Source organism: Dasypus novemcinctus, chromosome 29 (genome assembly GCF_030445035.2).
Source record: "Dasypus novemcinctus isolate mDasNov1 chromosome 29, mDasNov1.1.hap2, whole genome shotgun sequence".
NCBI classification, from domain to species: Eukaryota; Metazoa; Chordata; class Mammalia; order Cingulata; family Dasypodidae; genus Dasypus; species Dasypus novemcinctus.
The window spans coordinates 23,530,511-23,551,890 of record NC_080701.1 but is presented as its reverse complement, the minus strand read 5'-3'; the positions used below and the strand labels follow the sequence as shown (position 1 = coordinate 23,551,890).

Below are 21,380 nucleotides of genomic sequence, written 5' to 3'. Positions count from 1 at the left end.
TTACAACAAAGGATGTAGACATAGAACATTTCTCTTGCATCCTCCTCTAATCTGCTTTCAGTCACTACAGATTACTTTTGCTGTTTTAGAATTCCATATAAATATGATCATAGAGTATTTCTCTACTCTTCTGTGACTGCTTCTTTCTCTCAAAATGATGATGTTGAAATTTATCAATTTTATTGGAGGTAACACAATTTTATTCTTTTTTTTCTTAATAGTATTTCACAGTATAATTATACCATAATATCTTATTGATAGGTATTTGAGTTGTTTCTAATTTGGGGCTGCTAATATTTATTCTAGAATGAGTCCTGATTTTTTATTATTATTATTATTTATTTTTAGTGGGCATATGCCTTGTTTCCCTAGAAATGGAATTGGTGGGTCATATTGTAAAAGCATATTTAATTTTTTAAAAATTGTTTTAAAAAATGATTTTACCATTTTACATTTCCACAAGAACATGTATAAGATTATATGTTGTTCTACATATCTCCAGCAAAACATGGACTTTTAATCTTTCAACCATTCTAATTGGTATGTATCAGTAACTTATTACAGTTTTAAATTTGTAATATATTTAATAATGATTTTCAACATCTCTTAATAATTTTATTGGCCATTTGTATAACTTTTGTGAGATGTCTGTTAAAATAGTTTGTCTCTCTATTAAGCATTTGTTTTCTTATTGTGTTTTAATATTTTTATATATTCTGAATAAAAATCCTGTGTAAGAAATATGTATTGCAATATAACTTTTATTATTTCTTAATGATGTCTTTGGAACAAAAAGATTTAAATTTGATAAAACCCAATTTATTTGTTTATTTTTCCTTATTTAGTGCCTTTTATGACCTGGATAAGAATAGATTTCCTTTTACTTTGATGTTTTGAACCATTTCAAATTAATTTTTATATTTCTACCGAAAGTACAAACACGAGGTTCATTCTGGTTTTTAATATGAATATCCACCTTTTTCATGCCCATTGTTTAAAAGGCCATCTTTAATCCTTAGAATTACTCTAGCAACTTTGTCTAAAATCATTTGTACCACTTCTGGACTACCTACTTTTTTTCATTTATCTGTTTATCTACTATATGCCTCTACAACAGTGTCTTGCTTACTGTAGCTCTGGAGTGTGTATTGAAATATTGTTGTGTAAATCTACTAAATTTGTTTTTATTTTTAAAATTCTTTTATATTTTTAAAATCCTTTGCATTTCCCTGTCCATGTTAGAATCAGTTTGTCAATTTCTTTTTTAAAAAACTGGTATATTTTTATTTTAATTGTGAATTTTTAGATCTACTTTTGGAGAAGCAACATTTTAACAGTATTTCATCTTAAAATCCATGAACATAGTACATCTTTCCCTTAGGTTAGGCTTTTCTTTTATTTCAGGAATGATTATCCTTTTAGGTGTGCAGGTTTGTGTATATAGCTATACTTAAGTAATTAAAGAATATGGTTGAAATTTCCAGTTCATTCATGTGATTGATTATTTTATATAGAGCTTGTATTTCTGCAGCTTGCCCACATTTGCTTATTATTTCTTGGAGCTTTTAATGTGTCTTTATTAGTATTTTCTGCATTTATAACCATATATTATAAATGCAATCTTATGCATTCCTTTTCAATCTTTATATTTATTGTTTTTATTTTTTGCCTTATTGCAATGGTCACTATCTCCAAAATAATATAAGATAAAATTGTAAAATGTGACTGTCTATGCTGTGCTTCTAGTTTTAAGGGCAAAACCTTTAATCTTTCACTTTAAATAAGTTAAGTGAAGGATTTTCAGAGGGGCTTTCAGGCAGATCTCAGTAGTTCTCTTATATTCCTTGCTTGTCAAAGTTCTCATCCTGAGTAGATTTGATCATATATTGAGATCATCATGTGTTGTGGAGTTTTTTAATCTTTCATTCTATTGATATGTTGGCTTACATTTATTGATTTTCAGTTGATGAAATAACCTTGCCTTCATGTGATAAATCCTGTTTTTTATCCTTTTTACCTATGTGTCCTATTGCTAGATTTTCTCCTAGGATTTGCAATTTATATTTGCCTCTATATTCATGAAAGATATTGCTTTTTAATTTTCTTGTCCTCTAATTCATTTGACTGGTTCTATTATCAAGGTAACTCTGGCCTGATATAATTTTATAAAAGATTTTGAAATATAGATATTATTTCTTCTGAAACTGATAGAAGCCACTTAGGGTATTCTCTTTTTGGAAATGTATTTAATTCATAATTCATGTTTAAATAGGTCTATTTGGATTTTTTTTCAAGGAATTTGTGCATTTCATGTAAACTGTTTAATTTATTGCCAGAAAGTTGTTTATAATTTTTAAGTCGGTGGGCTCTTCAGTGAGTTACCACTTTCATTCCTAATCTTGATAATTTGTGTTTTATCTCTTTTATTTCTTAATCATTCTAAATCAGGTTTTATCAAATTAATTGACTTTTTTCAAAGAACCACAGTTACTTTTTATTGAATCTTTCCTGTTGCTTCTATTTCATCTCTGATGCTTTTCTGTTTTTATTTTTGTACTTAGGTCTTTCTTTTTTTCACATATAATATTTTTAAAGTAGGTGATTGATTTTAAGCTCCCCTTCTTTTTATGTAAAACTTTAAAGGTATAAAACTGTAGTTTCAGTTGCATACCACTAATAATATTTTGTATTTCATTTTCACTTATTTCAATTATTTTCAGAGTTTCTTTGTAATCCTTCTTTGTCTAATGGGTTATTTTAGAAGTGTGCCAGTTAATTTCTAAATACTTGTGTGTTTTCTAGATATCTTTCTGTAATTTATTTCTAATATCTGTTTTAGTCCAGATTTCCATCTTGTAAAATTTATTGATACTTATTTAATAAAGGTTTCTATTTTTATCTTCTATTGTTTTCCCTCTTTGGTTGATTCTGTCTGCTGCATGCTGTACTTGCTTCACAACAGAATGTGCAATTATGCCTTGAGTGTTTTCCTGTTTTAATCATTTATTAAGACATAATATTTTCTACAAAGATATAGTTAAATGCAGGCTTTAAAATTTTATTATGTTGTTTCTTCTAAAAATGCAAAATGTTGTTACACACGTTTTGCTTGTGGATTAAAGAACAGACATGTAATTATTCCATATGTCATTATGAGAATATTGGATCCTGTGTCAATGATCTGCAGTTATTGAGGTGAAGAAATGAATGTTTTAAATATGATTAATTAAGTAATACTTTGGTTGGGATATATATTTACTGCAACTGTTGGAGTTTAAGTTTGGCTGAAGGTACAGATAACTCAAAGTCATAACGGCCTAAACCAAAGAGGAGTTTATGTTTATTTCGAGAAATTACCATTCTATGAATTGTGTGGCATTTCATGATAAAATTTCACACTGCATTTCTGTACAGTGGCTTCAACCTCCTAGCTCACCTCATAGCCAATAAAAGTTTAACTATATCCGTTAACTGGAAGTATAGTCACCAGTAAGACAAGGGACATATAGAAGCATAGCTGCCTCATTTCTTCTTAGGACTTGCGCTTAAAGCTTCATTTTGAGCCAATTTTTTTGTCCTTTGCACATGTCCTCTCCTAACTTTCAAGAAGGCTAGGAAATAGGCTTATTAGTACTTGGAGGTCATGGAGTATAAGAGACTCTGTTTTCAAGGCAAAAATGTGAAAATAGTTATTGGGAAGAACTATCAATTCAGCATCAAGTTTCAAGCTTGAAGTGTGTTCTCCAGTTAGACAGTTTTCATTGATAATTTATTTTCTATTGACATTAATTTTATTAGAAGAAGATAAATCCCATATAAGCAAGTTCATAAATGATAAACACATATTGCATTTCCTTGTTCTCAGTAATATTAAAGTGATTTTTCTCCTTTTATTTTCATTTAACAATCCATACAACTAGGTTTTGAAGTGACCAAATTTATTACTTAAAAATTCAATAACCTCATATTAGCTATCTCTATCATCAAATAATAGATATTAATGATTATAGTCTTTTAAGTAGCGTTAATACTATTCATAATTAAAATAATTACACAACAACTCAAGAAATCTAAGTATAATAGATGGTTTTATTTATGCATTCATTGATTTTTTAAATAATTGAGCTCTTACTTTGGAATAATGAACAAAATAATTGTAATGCCTTTTCTCTTGGAGAAAAATCAAGTAGGAGAAGAGAGTCAGTAACTGAATAAATAGTATTACAAGTGATGATGAATATTTTGAAGAAATATAAAGGTCACTAAAGATAATAAAGAGTAATAAATGGGTGATATTTTAGATTTGTGTTTAGAAATACTAGCTCTGTGGAATTTTAATAGGGATCTGAAAATAGAAGGGGAGTTCTGCATATATATTGAGGAAAAGTTTTCCAGACAGAAGAAATAGCTAAATATTTAATGGAGGGGACAGCAAAGAGGCCACTGTAGTTTGGCAGTGTGAGCTGAGGTAGATAAAGAGGATGACTTCAGAGAAAGAATAGATAAAGTAGATATTACTCTGAATGAGTTAAAAAGGTATTGGTTTTAAACAGAGAAAGAACATGACATTTTAACATTTTTTCTTTTGGTGGGATCATACTTGATGCCATTTTTTTTTTTTTTTGGAACCTAACTATTTTTTTATTGTTTTATTTTCTGAATGTTACATTCAAAAAATATGAGATCCCCATATACCCCCCATCCCCCTCACCCCAGTCCTCCCACATCAACAACCTCTTTCATCATCGTGGCACATTCATTGCATTTGGTGAATACGTTTTGGAGCACTGCTGCACCACATGGATAGTGGTTTACATTGTAGTTTACACTCTCACCCAGTCCACCCAGTGATGCCATTTTGAGGGGGAAAAAAATGTCAATAGGGCAAGATTTGAAGCACAAAGACCTTTAGAAGGATATTGCATTAATTGTATGGGAGATCTGGAAGGACTTGGACAGGTGGCTGTGGTTGAGAACATATTCTGGACATAATTAGAAGATATTTTTGACAAAATTTCATAAAGTGGGGTTTGTGAGAGATTATTTTATGAACTTTGGACAACTGGATAGTTTCCCTTTCTTGAGTCTGGAAGTATTAGCATAGAAACTATGGATTGGTATAGGTTTTAGTGCTTTACATGTAGTTTATTAATTTCCACATTGAATGAAATAAATTATAGCTTTATCTCCATGTTGCAGAGGAAGACATTGAGGGACATATAATTTAAATGCACTTCACAAGTACAAACAACTTGTAAATGTCAGAGCCATGATACTAACCCATGTCATTTGATTGGCAACAATCTGCTTTGTAAAACACTCTGTTATCCTTTATGAAGAACAGGTTTTGGGGGAAGATGAACCAAGAGTATAGAGAATTTAAATTTAAATTTAGGCTGCCTATGTGACAGGCTCAAGAAGAAACATCAAGTAAAGAATTGGATATTGTAATCTGGAGTTTAGGAGAAAAATTTTGTGTGAAAAAAAAATCTGAGCTTTCAGGATATCATATAAAACCATAGATTATCTATGAAAAAATATAGACAAAGAAAAGAAAACCCCAATTCTTTTTTAAATTAGGGATATCTCAGTACTTGGAGTACTTAGAGGTCAGCAAAGGAGGAGGAAGCAACAAATGAAACAAAAGATGGAGTAGTTTGTGAGGTGGGAGGTAAAATAAGAGAGCAGTGTCACAAATAAGTGTTATATGAAGGACATTTTATTGATTAGTTTATTAGTAATAAATAATATTTAACATAAATTCTTGCGCACTCAATTTACCATATACAAAAAAGATTAAAGTTTGACTAACAATACTTAACATTTGGTCTATTGTGGAATGCTATCATTCAAAAAGCTTAATTTTAGGGGCAAGCAGTTTATGGAAACAAGTCTTATATAGAAATTTGAAGTATGATATATTTTTAGTCATTCCAGTGGTGTGAAGATGTTTAGTAACTGCAGCATGGAAGAATTTGCACATTTTATTACGAAGTCAAAGTCCCGGTGTCTTCAAAATCAGCCGCGCTTAGATCCATCTTACAAGCAAGCGGTTTGTGGTGATGGAAGAGTGGAAGGTCAAGAACAGTGTGACTGTGGAACTGAGAGGGTTTGTACTAAATTGGAAGAATGTAATATACAAAAATTACTTCAAAATTATTAATTCTTATAATGTTACAATGTCATCTTACTTGATCAAACTCTGTATTTTACAAAGGCCTTAGGAAGGTATATAGGGATTGTAACAACCGTATATTTCTTGGCATGTGAATTCAGTGATTTGAAGATTATTATAGAAGTAATTTTCAAGATCATATAATCCTATAACTGAATTGACCTACTCTTCCACTCTTGGGTATATTTTTTTCTTGATATTAAATGTCATATAATTCAGTCCTAAACCCCTGTAATAATATTTCCCCTGTGGAATCCCACATAGAAAGCAACAGTAATGACATTTATTGGATAGAGTAGCTCTACAGAATGCTACAAATTTAGTGTGCCCTAGTAAGTATTTGATATATATTGCTATAAATCATATGAAGACTAATGACATCCATGATTTGTTTTTATGTAACTTGCTAAGATTTTTGCCCAGTTAACCCTTTCCAAATACCAAAGAATGTGTGTGTTTTTATAAATACATTTTCTTTTCATCATTCTCTTTTTCATACATGTTGCCTTTATTATCCCTAAAAGTATAAATTTTGAATCAGATTCATTGGGCATAGATGAGTCATAGCACAAAACAGGGTATAATAAAATATGGGTGAATGGTATAAAGGTGATAATTTCATGGCCGGAAATAATATCATTTTCAAGCCCTTCATCATGATAGTTACAATTTGAGTAAATCTCCATAAATGCTTGTTAAAATATAGTAGATTTGGCTGTGAAGCCAAGAGGGCAGCAGAGTGAGGAGCTTCTAGAGTCAGCTTGTGCTGCAGGGCAGTTGGTAATCACCCAGGGCTATCCTAATGCTCCTAGGGCCCCAGGAGACCAGAGGAGCACCCTGCAACATTCATGAGAGTGTGGAAGGAGGAGACTGCTCATCTGCAGAGAGGATTCTTGAGTAGAGCCCTCCACACTGCGGAGATCAGTGCCTTTGGCGCAAGCTACCTCAGGAGCTATTCTGTAGCTGGAGTTCGAAGCTCCATTTCCCCAAAAAACGGGGGAGGAAGATACAATGTGGCACCAACTTCAGCTTCTGATTAGTGGATTTGGCGGGTTTGAAGTATAATCCTAGGAACAGATAAACTTTGAGCCTGTCCAGGTCAGAGGTAGGCCAGTGGCCACCATTTTGACTCCATCCCTGGCGTGAGGGGAAGCAGGGCTGACTGAAAATCACAGTGCGGTAGGGACTGGCTTCTTTCCACTCAGATCGGTTTGCAGCTTTAGCCTAAACCCCAGCCCCACCTCTGGCAGGGAGGAAGCTGGGGGGACCTGCACCACCTCTCTGGGACACTGCAAGCCATGCCACAGAGGCCGGTGCCCATCCTACTCTAGCAGTGCAAGCCACCTCCAGAGCTATTCTGTGGCTGGAGTCAGAAGCTCCATTTCCCATAAATGGTGGAGGAGGAGACAGCTGTCCACCAACTTCAGCTACTGATTAGTGGACGCGGCCAGCTAAAGTATAATCCTAGAAACAGCTAGGGTCTGAAACTGTCCAAGTGGGAAAGAGTCCAGTGGCCACCATTTTGACTCTGCCCCCAGCATGAGGGGAAGCCAGGCTGACTGAAAGTCCAGTGGAGTTAGGGACTGGCTTCTTTCCACCAAGATCAGGCTGCAGCCCTAGCCTAGGCTCCAGCCACACCTCCAGCAGAGAGGAAGCTGACAGGACCTGCACTAGGCTCTCCAGGCAACTGCAGGTGCTCTTCACCAGCACAGATAGAATAGTCAGTCACCGGGAGATGCCTCCCTGCACCCCAATAGGATGGGAGAGGTGCTGAGTATACTCAGCCTCTCCAGGCAATGGCAGGAGTTTTCAGCCCACATGAACTGGTTTGTTGAGTTCCTTCAAGTCCATCTCCACCTCTCTCCCCCCATAGGATAGGAGGCAGCTGGTGTTCCCTCAGCCTCTCAGGGCAATTTCAGGTGCTTTGACCTGCACAAACCTGACGAATGGGCACCTGTGGCTCCACCCCTATCCCCAATAGGACAAGAGATGGACTGTGTTTGGCCAGCCTTTCTGGGTGGCTGCAGGTGCTTTTAGTCCATACAGCCTGAACTGGTGGGTACTTGTGGAGCCAACCTCATCCAATAGGAAAGGAGGGGTCTGGTGTCTCCACAGCCTCTCCAGACAATGGTGGGTACTTTTGGCCTACAGGGAGACTGAATTGTTGGATGCTGGTTGTTCCAACCCCATGCCCTAATAGGATAAGAGAGGGTTGGTGTTTTCTCAGCCTCTCCAGACAATGGCAGACACTTTTGGCCTAAAGGAACTGAACTGTTGGGCACCCATAAAACTACCCCCACTATCTAATAGGATAGAAGGGGGCTGGTGTTTCCTAAGCCTCTCTGGGCAACAGTGGTCACTTTCGGCCTACAAGCCAGTTCCATTCCCACCCCCTAAAGGGCAGAAGGAACAGTACTCAGTCTCCCAGGGCAACTGCAAGCATATTTGGCCCACTTGGGTTAGAATGTTGGGCACTACAGAGGGTCCATTCCCACCACCAGCAGGGAGGGGGTCTCATGCTACATCAATTTACCTGGGCAACTGGGGTCATTTTGGACCCACATAGCATAGATTGCTGCCCACAACTATAGCTCCATCCCTGCCCAAGGTGGGTGGGGGGTGGAAAGGGTGATAAGCTTCATCAGTTTCTCTAGGCAACTACACTCTTGTCCTGCCCAACTTCGATTATTGTACACATCTGCAGCTCTGTCCCTACCCCTGACAGGAGAAAGGTGGGAGAAGCTTCATCAATTCTTGGGACAAAGTGGGCAGTTTCAGCCTCCATAGCTTACAGCACCAACTACATCCTTGACTCCTACACAATGAGCAAGGGGGAGAAAAGAAAGCCCTAAACTAAAGGGGGAAACTGCACCCAGAATAAATACATCTAACAAGTCAGATGCGAAGACAACAAAAAATTATAATCCATACCAAGAAACAGGAAGATATGGCCCAGTTTAAGGAAGAAGATAAGCCTGCAGAAGATATAAAGGAATTGAGACAACTAATCATACATGTTCAAACAAATCTCCTTAATAAATTCATGAGCTAGCTAAAGAGATTAAGGATATTAAGAAGACACTGGGGGAGCTCAAAGAAGAATTTGAAAGCATACATAGAAAAATAGCAGATCTTATGGGAATGAAAGGTGCAATAAATGAAGCTAAAAATACACTGGAGACATAACAGCAGATTTGAGGAAGCAGAAGAAAGGATCAGTGAGCTTGAAGACATGCCCTTTGAAAGCAAACATAACAAAAGAAAAGATGAAGGAAAGGACGTAGATATGTGTCCAAGAAGTACACATACTCCCATCCAAATAAATCCAAAAATACCAACTCCAAGACACATACTAAACAGAATGTCAAATACCAAAGACAAAGAATTCTGAGAGCAGCAAGAGAAAAGCAATGCATAACATATAAGGGATACCCAATAAAACTAAGTATCAATTTCTCATCAGAAACCATGGAGGCAAGAAGGTGGTGGTATGATGTATTTAAGATACTACAAGAGAAAAACTACCAGCCAAGAACTTTATATCCAGCAAGATTATCTTTCAAAAATGAGGGCAAGATTAGAATATTCACAGATAAGCAGAAGCTGAGAGTTTACAACAAAGTGACCAGCTTTACAAGTAATACTAAAGGCAGTGTTACAACCTGAGAAGAAAATACAGCAGAGAAAGGTTTGGAAGAGAGTCTAGAAATGATGACTGTATCAGTAACAGTAACTAGAAGTGTCAAAAGAGTGGTGAAAATAAAATGACAGATAAAACCCAAAGGTAAAAAGGGATGAAATAAGAACTGCCTTTACTGTAATAACATTGAATGTTAATAGATTAAACTCCCCAATCAAAAGACCCAGACTGGCAGAATGGATGAGAAAATATGAACCATCTATATGCTGTCTGCAAGTGACTCACCTTCGACCTAAGGATACTGATAGTTGAAAGTGAAAGGCTGGAAAAAGATATTCTATGCATACAGTAACCAGAAAAAAAGCTGTGGTAGCTATACTTACATCAGACAATATAGACTTTTTTTTTCCTTATTTCTCCCCTCTCCCCCCTCTTCCCCCATGTTGTCTGCTCTCTGTGTCCATTTGCTGTGTGTTCTTCTCTGTTGTATTCTCATTACATGACTCTGGGAACACATCCTGGGACCTTCCAGAATGGGAGAGAATTGATCATTCTCTTATTCCACCTCAGCTCCATAGTTCACTGTGTCTCATATTGTCTCTTCTCTGTGTCTCTTTTTTGTTGTTGTTGCATCAGCTCACTGTGTGGGCAGCTCCACTCCTGGGCAATCTGTCCTCCTGCACAGGACTGCACTCCTTGCGTGGGGGCTACTCCTTGCATGGGGGGCATCCCTGTGCAGGGTGACAATCCTTGTGCATGGTGGCACTCCATGTGGGCCAGCTCACCACACAGGCCAGGAGGACCTGGGTATTGAACCCTGGACTTCCTATACGGTAGGTGGAAGCTCTATCCATTGAGCCATATCAGCTTCCCTGATAATATAGACTTTAAAGCAAAACTGTTATTGGAGACAAGGAAGAACATTACGTATTAATGAAAGGGATGATTCACCAGGAGGAAATACCAATCATAAATGTGTATGCACCTAACCAGGATGCCCCAAGATACGTGAGGCAAACACTGGCAAAACTGAAGGGAGAAATAGATATCTCTACAATAATAGTTGGAGACTTCAATACACCACTCTCAGCATTAGATAGAACATCTGGGCAGGGGATCAATTAAGAAACAGAGAGTTTGAATAATGGGATAAATGAACTAAGCCTAATAGACATATACAGAACATTGAACCCGCTCCCCCCCCCAAAACAACAGGATATACATTCTTTTCAAGTGCTCATACATCTTTCTCCAGGATAGACCACATTTTGGGTCACAAAGCAGATCTAAATAAATTCTACAAAATCGAAAGTATACAAAACACTTTCTCTGATCATAATGGAATAAAGTTGGAAATCAACACGTAGCAGAAAAATGGAAAATTCACATGTAGGTGGAGATTAAACAACACACTCTTAAATAAGCAGTGGGTCAAAGAAGAAATTTCAAGAGAAATCAATAAATATCTTGAGACAAATGACAATGAGAACATAACATAAAATCTATGAGATGCAATGAGAGCAGTGTTGAGAGGAAAACTTGTAGCCCTCAATGTTTACATTAAAAAAGAAGAAAGAGCTAAAATCAACTACATAGCCAGAGGAACTAGAAAAAGAATAGCAAACTAATCCCAAAGCAAGTAGAAGGAATGAAAAAACAAAGATCAAAGCAAAATAAATGAAATTGAGAGCAACAACAAAACAATAGAATAACAAAAACAACAGTTGGTTCTTTGAGAAGATTAACAAAATCAACAAACCCTTAGGTAGACTGACTAAGAAAAAAAGAGAGAAGATGCAAATAAATGAAATAAAAAATGAAAATGGGAACATTACTACTGACTCCACAGAAATAAGAGAGATCATAAGAGGATACTATTAACAACTTTATGCCAAAAAACTAGACAATGTAGATGAAATGGAAAAATTCCTAGAAACTTACAAACAACCTACACAGAACTTAGAAGTAATAGAAGGCCTCAGCAAAACAATCACAAGTAAAGAGATTGAAACTGTCATCAAACAGCTCCCCAAAATGAAAAGCCTAGGACTAGATGGTTTCACAGGCAAATTCTACCAAGCATTCAAAGATGATTTAATACCAACCTTACTCAAGCACTTCCAAAAAATTGAATAGGAAAGAATGCTACCAAACTCATTCTTTGAAACCAGTATCACCCTAATACCAAAGCCAGATAAAGATATTATGAAAAAAGAAAATTACAAACCATTTCTCTAGTTAATACATATGCAAAAATCCTAAATAAAATACTTGCTAATCAAATCCAAAGAATTATTCATCATGATCAAGCAGGTTTTATACCAGGCATGCAAGGGTAGTTCCACACAAGAAAATCAATAAACATAATACACCACACTAATAAATCAAAGAAGAAAAATTGCATGATGTTATCATTTCCTGCAGAAAAGTCTTTGACAAAATACAACATCCTTTCTTGATAAAAATACTACAAAAAACAAGAATTCAAGGAAACTTTCTCAACATGATAAAGGCCATGTATGAAAAACCCACAGCTAACACTGTACTCATGTACAACAGTACTGTGTTGAGAATGGAGGTATATGGAAAAAATGTGCCAAATATGTGGTATGGACCATGGCTGGTGGTAATAGTCTGATGGTATTATCTCATAATCTGTAACAAATGTTCCACCATGGTATGGTGTGTTGGTGAAGGTGTGTTGTATGGGAATTCTACACATGTGCATGATTGTTTTGTAAGTTCACCACTTCTGTATAAAAATATATTACTATTTTTTAAAAATAGGATGGGCTGTGGGGGAAAAATATACCAAATGTAAGATAGGAACTATAGTTAGTTTTAATATTTTGATGATGCTCTTGCATAGTTTGTAACAAATGTTTCACAACAGTGTTGGTGGAGGGCTTATGTATGAGATCCCTGTATGATATTTGCACATTTATTTTGTAAGTTCACAATCTTTACTATACACTTACTGTTTATGCATGTCCATGTATGAATGATATACTTGAATAAAATTCTGTTAAAATATATATAGTAAATTCATAAGGGTTCAGTAAGAACTAGTCCTTAGAGTAAAATGGTTAGTTATAATGAAGGTTAAATCATAACTTCTGTTTAAATAACATATCCAACTATCTCTTTGTCTACAAAAGCTAAAGATATTCTTGATGTCTTGTGTATGGTGGAATCCTGGTCTTCAGAAAATCCTACTACCATTATAACCAAATCAATTCTAGATATATAAAGAGCACATGGTCTAGCACCTAGTAGGCAATTAGTAAATGTCTTTTAAATGAATAAGTAAGTAATGACTTAATTTATTTTGATTGCTAATATGTAAGTTGAGCAACTATCTGTATATTCTATAATATGTTGTCATTATAATAATATCTATTCAAGGAAAATAAATTAAATGTTCAGAGATACTTCCTGGCATTCGATTTGCCTTTCAGGATTGTGAGACTTCCCCCTTGGGAAATTGCTGCAATCACGACACATGTACATTGAAGAGCACTTCTGTATGTGGTGCTGGTGAGTGCTGTGAAGAATGTCAGGTAAGAGCTATTTTACTTTTATATTATGCACATAGGTAAAATCATCATTCTTTGCAATGCATATATGTTCACATTCTGCTTTATTCAATGTCATTTATTCCATTCCATTAGATTTTGGCAAAAGGAACACCATGTAGGGATCCTGTGGATGAATGTGATCTTACTGAATATTGCAATGGATCATCTGCAGTATGTCCAGAGAATGTTTTTGTACAGAATGGACATCCATGCGGACTTAATCAATGGTTCTGTGTGGATGGAGTCTGTAACAGTGGAGGAAAACAATGTGCAGATATGTTTGGTGAAGGTACTTTAATTTGATTTCTCTTATATGTATTATCTGAAAAGAAATAGATGTTGGTATAAGGTTGTGCTTTTTTGACTGATTTTAATATGAATATTCTAAAGTATTGTAGAGATCTAAGAGGAATATTATATGGAAAAAACATAAATGTAACCTGAAATTAGAATTCTCAATTATTTCCACAAAATATTAAAGGATGATATTCAAAGTCTATGGGTATTCTGCATTCAAGATGAAGAAGAGAATAAACACAACCCACATTCTCCTTGTCTCACTCCATTAATCACGAAATTTTGGTAAATATAGAACAAATAAATATGACTATAAACATTAAAAAATCTCATATTTATAAGTAGGTTGATGAATATAATTTAGAGTGTGCACACAGAAACATAACACATCTGCACATCTTTCACACCTGAAACCTATAAGGATGACTCTTAAAAATCTCAAATAAGACTCACGAAAATCCAGAAAATATGAAATCATTGAAAAATGTTACATCTGAGGTTGAAAATTCCGAAAGAAAAAACATGGTACAAAATGTACATAATGTTCTGCTGAAGAAGAGAATAGCAGCAATGGCAATGATATTTCTTGCCTGCATCAGGAGAATTAAGAGCAACTAAGAGAGGAAATATATTTAAGATAGTAATAGGAACAAACAGATGGCTCAGCCTTCTCTCAATTTTAGCAAATAGCAGCTCCAACTCTGTGTAAACAGACGTCTCAATTAGTGTTATCCATCAAAATGAACATACAATCAAGAATGATTAATAGTTTGAAGAAAGCCAACCCAAAAACACTAAGCAAGAAGATATACCTAATGGAAATCGTCTTTCCTGATGAAGGAGATGATATGGAAGCACAATGAGTATATTCTGTAAAAAAAGACAAAGCCAACATTGGCAGAAGGTAAATACAAATGAGTTTATATGGCCAAGAGACTTCAAAATGAGGTTATGCTTATGCACTTCTCAGCAGGATCTCATTGACTGTCCAAGTAAATACTACCTCAAAGAGCGGGGCTCCTGAGGCTCTGGAGACATTCAAACACTATAGTCAAGGCAGATAGCTAAGGAATTTGGTGCCTTGCCAGTGGGCCCTACTTTGGAATTTATGCTCCCAGTGTGACAGAGTTGGACTCAATTGTGGTTCCCCTGCATATGGCTCTTCTGACCCTTCTAACTGAACCTATAATTAGTACTAGAGTTGATAGGTGTATGTTCAAGAGACTTAAATCTTTGGGATGTCCTTTTGCTAGCTGGGCCCTGAATCTCAGTGTTGTTGTAGCGCCTACTCTCTAGTTTGTTGGACTCACACAGTACAACTAACACAGAGATGATGAAGGATAACGACCATCCTTAGGAACCAAGAGAGTCTACAACTGCAAGCAGGACAGTCCTATCCATCTGCCCTGTGGGATCCAAGTCCCCTCTCAGAGAGTGGAGTGTACATCACCATCCCAGTATCTTCAGCATTTGGGAATGAACTATGGACTAAAGTAAACTTACTGGTATTCTACTATAAACATATTGTGATTCTGGCAGTGGAAGAATTTGTATCATTGATGTAGAGACAGTAGCCACTGGGGGTTCTGAGGGCAGGGAGTGGGAAAAACAGGTGTAATATGGGGGCATTTTCAGGACATGGGAATTGTCCTGAATGATATTGCAACGACAGATACAGGCCATTATATATCTTGCCATAACGTACAGAATTGTGTGGGAAAGACTATAAAATACAATGGAAACTTTAATCCGTGCTTAGTGGCAATGCTCCAAAATGTGTTCATCAATTGTAATGAATGTACCTTACTAATGAAGGATGTTATTAATACGGGAAAATGTGGGAGGTGTAGGGACCAGGGCATATAGGAATCCCCTATATTTTTTGGTAACATTTATGTAAGTGTGTTTACTAAAATAAAATAACAAAAAAGAAGAAAGAAAGGGAAGGAGGGAAAGTGGCAGGAGGGAAGGAAGGACTGAATTTAGGAAGGGTGGGAGGAAAAGATAGAAAAAAGATCTTTAATTGAAGGATAATCTAAAAGTTTCAAAATAAATTAACATACTGGCTAATTTGAATTGAGAAATTCTATATCAATGCTAAAAACATAGATACAGAAATGGAAAGTACATAAAAATGAATATATGGGACTCATATACTTTAATTTCCAAATCAATCTCTGTAAGAATGGTTGTGAACGATGACCCAAACCCAAAAGAAATTTTAACTAGAATTAAGAAAAATGAAGCAAGAATAAATGATCATCACAGAAATTGCTAAAAGTCATTGACAAGGCTAAAATATGTATTTGTTGCAAAAGTTACAGAACAATACAAAATGCAACAATTATTATGTCAAAATTTTAAATTAACACCTAGAAAAATAAAAATAGAAAAAGTTTCACTAGGAGAAGGTGAAAAAAAACTTTAAAAGACTGCATGAAACTGAAGGGATATGTTAAAACATATCCGGAACCATTAAAGTAAATATGTATAGTTGAAACAGTAATAACTTTTTGCCTTTCATATGACCAGTAAACACAGAAAAAAATCAACAGTCATCAAATATCTACACACAATTCTGTTAAACCTAGATTTTACTATTGAATCTCAAGAAACCTAAAGGAACAGATGTTTATTTTTGTGAGTAATATTTTAAAACATAAAGATTAAAATAAATCAGCTAATTTCTTAGTGTTATCAGGATCCTAACAACAAAAACAATCTGGAGAATAGAACAGTTTTTCACCAGTTGTCTCTTTTATAAAAGTATATGGAAAGCAATAAAACCGGTGACTAAAATGTGTAGTGTAAATCCAGTCCAGCTATAATTAAGTAATGAATCATGATGAATCATGAATGATTCAACATTAGAAAATATAATTTCATTAATGTAAATATTTAAATAAAGTAGGCTCTGAGTTATTTAGCTAGCAGTCAAGTTCAAACCTTTGCATATTGCAAATTGCCACTGTTGAAAGACAAATGAGAGTTGAGTTGCATTTACAGCATTATTTTCAGGACACCAAAATTTCTGTCTTGGTCACAAAATCATGTGTCTTGGTCACAAAAGAAATATTATCAAGTAGGGGCACATGGAGATCCAGGAAAGGAGTTTTTTATGACATGTGGTTGGAACCAAGGTTTTACCATTGACCAGGTTACATGTATGGATCTTTATTAGTCTTTTACAAGTGGTTAGATTTTTTATTAGTCACCATAATTAGGTTATTAAAAATAAAGTCAGAGTTACCTAAGGTTTGATTAATAAATGGCATTAGTTATGAGTGTGTGTGTGGTTTGTTTGTTTTTTTCTGGGAAAGAGATGCTAAGTTACTAATCAACTTGTTTAATGTTAACTGTCCATGGAGGCATAGATGGAAAAAGCATTGGCTCTAGTTTTCTAGGGTCTCATTCTAAGAGACTAGAATTGCCCAGAGGTTTTTGTCATGAGGGACTGGTGGTAGATGGCATATCCAAAAGTCAGTAAGATTCTTGGTGGTAACAACTGTCTCAGATAACTTGAGAATAGCATTAGAATGGGACAGTGCAGCTGTTGTGAGAGGTATTAGGTATGATGAAAGGAGAAAAAGAGAAGGGAAGGGAGTCATTTTATTTAGGAAGTATACCCACAAGGTTTTCTCAGGCAGGTAAAGGTTAGGAGGAGAATAATTAGCGGCACAAAATAAAGGAAAAGGGGACAACCTTTGTTTAGGAGTCATGTGCTAGTTCTATCAGTCTTGATACAGCTGTCTACATCAGAAGTCATCTGCTTCTGGAATCCTCATGTCAATTTTAGTTTGAAGTCTGAAACGAGAGTGACTTCCCAAAAACTTGAAGCGTGCTTTAGTTTTGATGCTTGGACCCAAGGGCCAATTTCTTGTAGACATACAGCTGTGATGGTGGCCAGTAATACTTGATAAGGTCCTTTACCTCTACCTTTTATAAGCAGTCTTTCATTTAAGTCTACAGGTTGAAGCTCCTGTGGCATTGAAAGGCAAATTGGATTTATGAATGGTGGAACTAGATAGATTTGGTTAGTCCTTACAATACTTGACAATTTCAGATAGTAATATACTAGAGGCTGGTTCTGAAGGTGTAATTATGAGCCTTATGGTTCTTCCCATTATGATTTTATAGGGGGATAGCTAGTGTTTTTTGATATTGGGTAGATCTTATGCCCATCAGGACTAAGGGAAGAACCTAGGCCAAGACAGAGGAAATCAGATAATTGAGCTAATTAAGTTTTAAGTTAGCATTTGTTATTTTTACCTTTCCTCATTATTGAGAATGATAGGGACAGGGAAGCTGATGGTTGATGGATATGACCTTGCAACCTTCTTTTATTACACTTCCAGTAAAAATGGGTAACTCTCTCACTTGAAAGAATAGTGGGAATTCCCCAGGTGGGGGTTACAAAATTTAATAGCCTTTTAGCGACTGTGGCAAGGAACGGTGCCCTAGTTGGAGGCTTTTATGGACCCCGGAAAATTATGTCCATTCCTGTGGGTGGGACCTTTTGATTAGATGACTTCACTAGGGCCATGACCCAGGGTGGTACTTAATCCTCTTACTGGGGTCTTTTATAAATGGAATGAATAATGAGAGACACAGAGAGAAAGCCACAGGAGCAGAGAGAAATCCACAGAAGCTGTGAGGGAAAGCCAGAGGAAGCGAAAAGCTTAAAGCAGTAAAACCCGAAAAAGAAGGGAGAGACCAGCAGATGTTGCCACAGACCTCTCCATGCAAAAAAGGAGTCCAGGATTGCTGGTAGCCAGTCTGAGGAGAAACGTATCACCTGATGAAACCTTGATTTGTACATTTTCTCAGCCTTGAAACTGGACGCTTACAACCTATTAAATGCCCATTGTAAAAGCCAACCCATTTCTAGCATATTGCATTATGACAGTCTAGCAAACTAAAATGGCTTTTGTCTATCCAGAAAATAGACATATGATAAAAAAGACATGTTCATATCCCATAGAAGGGAGTAACTATATTCAAACTATTTGAAGATGTTGAATGGGCCCTGTTGATTGAGTTAGAAGACCCTGTCCCTCCTTTACCATTTACCAGTGTTATGCACATTAAAGGACTTAATAAATATCCTTCAGAAATGAAGGTGATGTGGCTGGAAACGGCATGTTTCACCCTCACCCTCACCCTCAAGGCAAATAGCTCCAGTAAAAACCCTCACTGAGTAAGAGGGACCCTTCCCTGGGAGGAAGAGGGGTCCAGCGAAGGGTGGAGAGTGGTTTCATTTCATTGAGTTTGGCCAGCTGAGTCCCCTTCGAATCTCAAGAAAGACCCCAGCCAGCCCTCAGGTGGGCCTAGGGAGAGGAGAGTGGGTATCTGATCAGGCAGGCTATCATGCCCAGCTACCCTGGGAGAGAGAAAACTAAGTTGGTAAGGGGGCAGAGACAAGCACCTAACTAGCCTGGCTCTGGCAAACTGTTAGAAGGCCACCTACCAGAGGGAACCTGGGTGGGAAGAGCCAGATAAACTTTCAGAAGCCTACTTAACCTGTGGAGTGGGTATAGCTCAGTGTAGGAATTCCTGCTTTGCAAATATGAGATAGGTCCTTGGTTGGGTTCCTGGTACCTCCTAAGAGAAGGAATCCAGAAAGTGATTGCCCAGGTATTAGACACCCGTACCTTATAACAGGGAACATACAGACAGATATTTTTTGTTTGAGGTTTTCTTGAATCTGTTATTTTTTAATTTTCATTGGTTCTTTTTTTTTTTCTTTTCCTTTTGTTCGCTAAAATGGGTACACCACCTGCAAAGGACGGGCTGCGGGGTGATTGATTGATGAGCACCAGCAGCCTGAGAAGTCCCTTAGGGGCCTAAGAGGGAAGGTTGTTTTTCCCGGGTTCTTTTTTTATAGTTGCTTTTTTGCTTCTTGTTTGTTATCTTTCCGCTTTCTTTGTTTCCTTGGGGAGGATGAGGCAGGAGTGTTGGAATGTTCAATAGGATGTTTGACAATCTTATCATAGGTTTCGTGGTAAGGCAAACCCTGTTTCTTCAGCGGGAGAAGATGAGGGTTGGGGCATTTGCCTTTGGGGCAGGGGAGAATGGGGCTAACACATACTTTTCCATTTCTTAGCTGTTTTTCTTGGATAGTACCTCCAGGGCAATGTAAAATAGATGTAGCAAGGATGGACATCCATACCTGTTATTTACCTTAAGGGAAGAGCATGTAACCTTTCACTATTAAGTATGATATTACTTTTTTTTTTCTTCCGTAGACTTCCATTAACAGGTCAAGGAAGTTTCCTTCTATTCCTACTCTGTTGAGGTTTTGTTTTGTTTTGTCAGTAAAGTATGCCAGATTTTCAAATTCTGTTTCTGTCTTCTTGAGCTATTAAGATGATCATATATTTTTTCTTTTATTAACCTGGTAAATTACACTTATTGATTTTTTTATCTTAAACTAGTCTTGTATTCCTGGAATAACTCTTACTTAGTCAGGGTGTGCAATCATTTCATATGTTACTGGATTTGGTTTACTAGTATTTTCCTGAGGATTTTTATACCTGTATTCATTGAGGGATATTGGACTCTATTTTTGTTTTCTTTTGATTCCTGTGGTTTCCTTAAGCATGAGACCTCACTGAATGAGTCAGAAAAAGTTCCCTAATATTAAGAAGCAGTCAATGAAGAATCTTTTTTTAATTCTTCTCTGAACTTTTAGTAAAATTTACCAGTGACTCTATCTGTATCTGACTTTTTGCTGTGGGATGAGTTTTGGTTAGTATTTCAGTCTCAAATACATTGAGATTTTCTATTTCTTCCTGAATAGTTTATGTCTGTAGGGATATTTCCATTTCACCTAGGTTATCTAATTTTTTTTTTTAGGGATATAAATTTTTTTCTTTATTTATGTTTTTAATATTACATTCAAAAAATATGAGGTCCCCATATACCCCTCACCTCCCTTGCCCCACTCCTCCCCCCATAACAACAATCTCCTCCATCATCATGAGATATTCATTGCATTTGGTGAATACATCTCTGAGCACCACTGCACCTCATGGTAAATGGTCCACATCATAGCCCACACTCTCCCACATTCCACCCAGTGGGCCATGGGAGGACCTACAATGTCCAGTAACTGTCCCTGCAGCACCACCCAGGACAAATCCAAGTCCCAAAAATGCCCCCACATCTCATCTCTTCCTCCCACTCCTTACCCCAAGCAGCTACCATGGCCACTTTCTCCACACCAATGCCACATTTTCTTCGATTACTAGTCACAATAGTTCATAAATAGAATATTAGTAAGTCCACTCTAATCCATACTCTATTCCTCCATCCTGTGGACCTTAGAATGGTTGTGTCCACTCCACATCTATATCAAGAGGGGGCTTAGATTCTGCATGGATGCTGGATGCAATTCTCCTGCTTTCAGTTGCAGGCAGTCTTGGCTCCCTGGTGTGGTGGTTTACCTTCTTCACCTCTACCTCTTTACCTCTTAAATGAGTGGGGTAAGTCCAATAAACCAAAATATAGGAGTTGCAAGTCTATTGAGGCTCAGGTCCTGGCTATCACATGGTCAGTCCAGAGATTCAGGTCCCCTGGGTATACATTAAACCCCAGCACCAACTACAGTTCCAGTAAAAGTAAAAGGAGAGACTTATGGACAAAGATCACATCTAAGTCCAGCTCCATGACACAGAAACACAAACTCCAA

At 36.5% G+C, this 21,380-nt stretch overlaps 1 protein-coding gene across 4 annotated transcripts in view; it reads left to right on the top strand.

The window, feature by feature from the left end:
• ADAM2 (ADAM metallopeptidase domain 2) overlaps nt 1-21,380 on the top strand; it is a 114,964-nt gene that overhangs the window by 64,882 nt on the left and 28,702 nt on the right. For all 4 annotated transcript variants that reach the window (XR_009184014.2, XR_009184013.2, XM_058289870.2 and 1 more), the window contains exons 12-14: nt 5,929-6,109; nt 13,274-13,375; nt 13,487-13,682. Coding sequence is in view for 2 of the 4 variants with exons in the window: in XM_058289870.2 (XP_058145853.1) it covers nt 5,929-6,109; nt 13,274-13,375; nt 13,487-13,682 (479 nt within the window). In the remaining 2 variants the exon portion in view is untranslated. The remainder of the gene's footprint in view (nt 1-5,928; nt 6,110-13,273; nt 13,376-13,486; nt 13,683-21,380) is intronic.